At 49.6% G+C, this 5934-nt stretch overlaps 1 protein-coding gene across 1 annotated transcript; it reads right to left on the bottom strand.

The window, feature by feature from the left end:
* Nucleotides 1–739: 739 nt before the first annotated feature.
* On the bottom strand, nucleotides 740–5698 carry LOC144154911 (kunitz-like toxin PcKuz3). Its single transcript, XM_077686026.1, has 3 exons — nucleotides 5540–5698; nucleotides 2232–2405; nucleotides 740–821 (listed from the first exon to the last, which is right to left on the bottom strand). The coding sequence occupies exons 1-3, from the start codon at nucleotides 5589–5591 to the stop codon at nucleotides 814–816; spliced, it is 234 nt and encodes a 77-aa protein (XP_077542152.1). The 5' UTR covers nucleotides 5592–5698; the 3' UTR covers nucleotides 740–813.
* Between the last annotated feature and the right edge of the window lie 236 nt (nucleotides 5699–5934).

The raw sequence follows: 5934 nt of genomic DNA on the forward strand, positions 1-5934 counted from the left end.
ATTGAATCAGAGGACGGGCTGAGCGAGATAACCGTGCTGTGCCCCTCGGATATGCGGTCGGATGCGTAGTATCATGTCGACGGTTACACCGGGATCGTGTGTGATAGGCGTGTGCGCTTGCGTGTTGGTGTCATTCCGGCACACGCAAAGGACAGAACGCGCGTGCGACCGTATGCCCTGCGCTCTCAGGATGAAGATGTTACGGCGTGTGGTGACGGGATCCTGGTATCTACCGCTACCCACATTGCGTGCGTTAGTTTCGATGACACTATCCCTGTGGTCGCAGTCGGTGACTTCAATGTGGATGCGTCGGGACCACGGTGTAAGAATATGTTCTTACACCGTGTCGGGACCAAGAAGGTAGAGGTTTAGGCGTGTCGTACTGGAGACATTTGGGTTGCCATGCCACACCGATCCTGCATCAAGCGACCGCCCATCGGCGGGCGTGCATGTGTTGGACATCATCGAAGATTGTGTCTGCAGGTGCGAGAACGCCGGTCAGGGGACATCACAGTGGTCCCAAAGCCATTGTAACCGACGTCTTAATGTGTGGCACAACAAATTATTGGCTAGTAGTTTTCTCACCGCGATGTTTAAAACTTCGCTGGTCATCCGCCTTCGCAGGACGGAGTGGCCTTGTATTTTTTTCACACGGCACTCCGCGCTGTGGCAGCAGCGATAGGCACCAGTCGCCACCACACTTTCAGGCTGTATACTAAAAAAGAGACGAGTAACGCAATTTGCTGTGGCAGTTCACTTTATTGGGTAACAGTTTTTGCGGAGACCTGGAATGGATGATGCGTGGTGGTAGGTCTAGAAGCCTGCGAACAGGGAGAGAGAGCGGGAGAGTTAAGTTTCGAGGTCGAGTGCAAGCGACGATTACAAGCATGTGTTCAATTCGTGTTTGAGCGTGAGGGTAAAATAGGGGAAAGAGACGTGAGCACTGAAGAAAACACAATCAGAACAACCAAGTGGCTACGCATTTCTACTGTTTAAATTATATTTCAGTTACTCTTTGCCCGAGTGAGTCAAATAAATTGACGTCCTTTTACATGGTGAATGCAAGTGGTAGCGCTCGAGCGGGAGGAAGCGCCGTTTGGTTATTCTTCGTTTACGCACATAAGCACACTTCCCATACCTGCATGCATGCGGGCTGCGACTGCCGTGTCGTAGATATTTCCCGTGTTTTAGCTCGTGCACTTCGCAAGTGGCACAAATAGAGCTTTCACACTAGAAGCCGTTCTGTGTTCAACGCTTAAACTAACCGGTTTTAAGCTTAAACTAGCAACGAAGGAGCTCGCTCCCCTTTCTTGCTGCCTCAGCACGGGTTTTCCGCAAGTGGAACAGCCGGTGCTCTCGCGCTAAGATATCCATTTTACCATTAATGAGGGTGAATAAAGCACCCCAACCTGCGACGCATCGCCCGAATTATGGTTGCTACCACGCTCCCTATTGCCCTTATCAAGGTGCATGTTCCGTCGGAACGCATTTCATGCGGCCCCAGAGATTCGCCAATCGGTTGGGCGAAAACATGGGTTGTATACAGCCCTTTTCACATCTCTGTGTTTGTGTTGCCGGAGATGCTTCATCCGAAGATTGCTGGGCCATTGTGCCCCACGATAGGCTGAGGCCAGAAATAACTGCAAACGAGCTAGTGACTTGTCAGCACGAAGCCTACAGGCCGCCCCTACAGTTACGGCGCGCTCAGTTGGGATGGTAGAATGCTCATATACCGAAATGGAGACATAGAACAGGTGCACGCGCCCCTGGCGGCGGAAATGCCAAAGGGGCGCGACGCCGCATTGCGAATGTGCCACGCAAGCATGGCCGTACATTCATCTGCACGGCGCTTGTGACAGAAGGCGACAGAAGGCGCTTGCAACCTTATTCCCGTCACTCTGATCAGGGGATGTTCATTTCAAAAGCATTTACCTTGAGAACCACTCCCTAGCCCGTGAGTGCGGGGACAGCCAATGGGGAGCGTAATCGCCTTGTCCTGCTTCTGGTGAAGCTGATCAATACTTCACATTAATAACTGTTTCAGCAGTGCAGGGCCAAATTTTTTTCCATGAATTGCTCACTCTTTTGAGACCATTGGATCAGCTCTAGACAAAATGGGCGCTGTTTTGGCAGCTTTCACCCCGCCCCCCATACGGCCACCGGACTATATGTCACCCATTATAGATGAGGAAATAAATAAAAGCGCGAAGTAGTGCTTTCAAGCGGTTCACCTTGGCAAAGCCGCCGACAGGTTTGCAGGTCGGGAAAGCGGTTATCATTTCCGCGGCATCCTCCGTAAATGAACGGCTGGCACTTGCGTGTGTTCGCGTTGTAGTAGAATCTTGGAATGCGGGCCTTGCACGGACCAGGCGCAACAGGCTGCAAGCAACCCGGGTGGCGGCTCGCTGCAAAGGAAAAGGAAAGAAAAACAGGCACGGGCGTTGACCCTTTTATCAGTCGCGCTTCCAAGCGTATGAAGGATCCGTGCGCTACCGGCAAACAATCCGCACCGCTTTAAAAAAATGCAGTACGTTTGGATTAGGTGATGTGCTCATAATAACCGGGCAAACCATGGGCTCTCGAGCAATAAAAATGTTCAGGGTGGGGTTTTAGGCACAGAAGCTACATAACGCGCGTAGCGTAACTTTTGTCGTTTCATCGGCATCACAAGCGCAGCCACAGCGGCAGAAAATAGGGGGCTCCTGACTTCATATACAGGCACAAAGGGCCGGAAAAAGTATTAGTATGCACTAAAAAAGTTTCGTATGTCTCCTTCGCCATATTCAGGCTCGTAAACATCGCTGAAAAAACACAAGAGAACGAATTACTGTTGCAATTGCACCCCACAACAAACGTAAATAAACAGTGTTACAATAACTTTTCCACGGGTGTAACTAACCGTTACACTAAGAAATAAAGCAAGCATGAAGCCACTGGCAAGCGCAAACTTCCGATGTGGACGCCACAAAGCGGTACTTAGTTTTTATTTTTATGCTCGCGAAAGCGATAATCATTCGCAAAAGAGGTAAAACAGTAGACTCCACTTAAGACGCACTCGAAGGAACCGTAAATATTTGTTCGTATTATCAGAAATTCGTCTCAAGCGGAGGTTTTTTTCCATTGTGGACACTACAAGAGAGCAAAAATGTTGTTCGTCTTAACCATAGTGTTCGTCTTAACCGAGCTCGTCTCAACGGGCGTCCACTGTATATATACATTCCCGGGCTCGCCCCATGGTCGCTGTAATCAAGAAACAAGCTAACAACGCCAAAAACTCCGTGCAGTTGCTGTCGTACGAATAGCTAAAGCTGTACACTGCCTGTATCAGCCACAATACTTGTACGTGCACAAGACCACGTGCCGCCTCAGATCTTTACTATGGCTTTCGGTTCAAGCGTGCAGGAGGTGGTAGCTGCTCGGTTCCGTGTCGGATACCGCGACATAACCGTGGCGTCCACGTACGCCCGCCCTGGACCCACCCAACAGACCGTCACCAACGTAGACTTTCCATGTGCGCGGCGCTCGCGTGCTCTGTGCCCAAATGACAGCTCGCAGATTTCAATGCGCATCCCAAGAATTGGGGGTACGTCTGTCACCCGCAACGCCCCGTCTACGCCAGCTTAGTCACGACAGAAAACGGCCAATTCATCTGAATATCGCCATAATTTTTACAATGGAAATAACAAGTTACACCCATGTATGTTTAAATCACGCAAAACGGCCAAACAATGAGGTTCTAAATACAATACCAAAATGAACAATGGACAGCCCTGTACATGGACATGACAGAGGAAATGACAGCAACATCGTCTGTTATTTGGTTATTTGCAGTAAGGCAGATATAAGAGCCACTGTAGCCCGATATGATGCCCTGGACAGATCCTCGGCATTAACTGACAGGAAAATTGGTAAGAATGAATAATTAGGAAGTTGTGGCCAAATGTTTTCGAGAAGGTATTCGGCCACAGTTCCGTATTGACAACAATGTATCTCAGTAGTTATATACATTTTTTATGTCCTTATGAAGACAAAGAGACGGAATGATAATCCATCTTGGTTTGTATAACTTGCCTCAACTGCAAGCAGAAATGGCAAAAATATAGCCTGTTGCTCCACCCATATTCATTTATGCCTTAAACTGGTACGTGGGATTGGCCAAGGGTTTTACCAAGGCAAATCAATTGCTGCACACTTTTAGAGGGTCATCTGTTCGGGAAAAAATACAGTTGCTACGCACCAACACGCGGCAGACATGTGGCACTGCTGGTCCTTGGATGAGTACAGCATCGTGCTAGCAACACCTTGAACGCCGTTCAAGACGCCACCCTGCCAACTAGCGTCGGAGGGTTCATTCTCTCATTTTATCCACTGGACAGATTTTTCAACGATTTCTTGTTCAATTGTAACTGTTTTTACAACGATGGAAGCTCTGCTGAGCTACTAACCAAATAGCTATCGCGTGCGGCTGCACTCGCGTCAGCGCTTCTGTCCCTCATGATGAGCGGGCTCATGATCCGCATGACCATCCACGCCAACGCAGGACCGGTGTTATAGATACCTATAAAGCCGGTCGGGCGTCATAGCTCTAACTCCAGAACTAGATCTAGGGTTCATAGATCCGGCTTCTCCTCAACCCAATACCCAGGTAAATGAGAAGAGGGACCTATTAAGCACCAGGCTATCTTTCATCAAAATTGACCTCTTACTGATCCTGTCCCTCGCGGTAGTGAAGACTGACATAACCCGCCGTGGTGGCTCAGTGGCGAAGGCTTTGCGCTGCTGAGCACCAGGTCGCTGTTTCGATTCCCGGCCGCGGCGGCCGCTTTTGTGATGGAGGCGAAAAGCAAGAACGCCCGTGTGTACGAGATTTCGGCGCACGTTAAAGATCCCCAGGGGGTCAAAATTAATCCGGAGCCCTCCACTACGGCGCGCCTCATCGCCTGCGTTGGGTCGGCGCGTTAAACCCTACAATCAATAAAGACTGACATAAGACGCTCCTGTTTTCCATTCACATCGCTCCTCCTCCATAAAGAAGGATATATAAATATATATATATATATATATATATACAATTTCTTTTTTAAGGAACCCTGTGTGACATGTTTGTGCAGCTACGTTAGTGAATGCATAATTTCTGCGTCCGAAACTACCAACGTCAAATTCCAAGATCTGAAGAAGGAAAGTGTGCTTATAATTGTAATGGTAGGCGGAACGGGATCACTTGATGACCCCTTCTGGCGAATTGATTCCTGGAGCTTTAAAGGTATCAGACAATGCCTTCCTCAAGGGCGACCGTTGCCTCGACGCTGTGGCAGAAATTGTATTGCTCGCCAGAAATTGTATTGCTCGCAAACGTATTGCTCGCCTGCCTCGGTGGGCCTTCCAAAGTCGACCTTTCAGAATTTAATGCTTCACGCCCAGAAAACGATGCACTATACCGTATGACACACCGCGAAACAATACTGACGCAGGGTGCGCGCTCTACAGGCGCACTATCGGTGCATTTCTAAACTCGGAAGTTGTCGAGCTTTGTACTCACAAGCTACCGTGACGGAGAGGCCGAGCAGAAGGATAAGAAACATGGACTTCATTTCTGCTTGACGATGAAAAGCCAGCGTGCGCCGCAGAAAACATGACCGTACAAAGCAAACCCGATCCCTTTTTATAGCCCCTCTTGCGTGGCATTGGACCAATCAGGGAGGGCGAGAACGCTTGTTTTTTAAGTGCGCCATTACTCGGGGAAACCCGTGGACGTTGCCCTGCCAAGCGCGGAACCCTGTTTCCTTTTGCTTCTCCGCCGGTAAGCGCACCCGCTGCGCATCCTGGAGCGACGATAACGCCAGCATGCGGCCACTCCTTCGCGAGCGCTGTGCGGTTGAGGATAACGAAGGCCCACAACTTTCTTTCTCTCTTTCCGAAGCTTGACGGTTCAAT

This window comes from Haemaphysalis longicornis, unplaced genomic scaffold, assembly GCF_048455015.1.
Source record: "Haemaphysalis longicornis isolate Haplotype H1 unplaced genomic scaffold, Haemaphysalis longicornis Haplotype H1 scaffold_1, whole genome shotgun sequence".
NCBI classification, from domain to species: Eukaryota; Metazoa; Arthropoda; class Arachnida; order Ixodida; family Ixodidae; genus Haemaphysalis; species Haemaphysalis longicornis.

Bases quoted from the DNA above. Each gene is read 5' to 3' on its own strand.
- LOC144154911 (XM_077686026.1), bottom strand. From the start codon at position 5,591: ATGAAGTCCATGTTTCTTATCCTTCTGCTCGGCCTCTCCGTCACGGTA. The intron at 2,406-5,539 runs GTGAGTACAAAG...TTTCCTTTGCAG, and splicing joins CCTCTCCGTCACGGTAGCTT to CGAGCCGCCACCCGGGTTGC.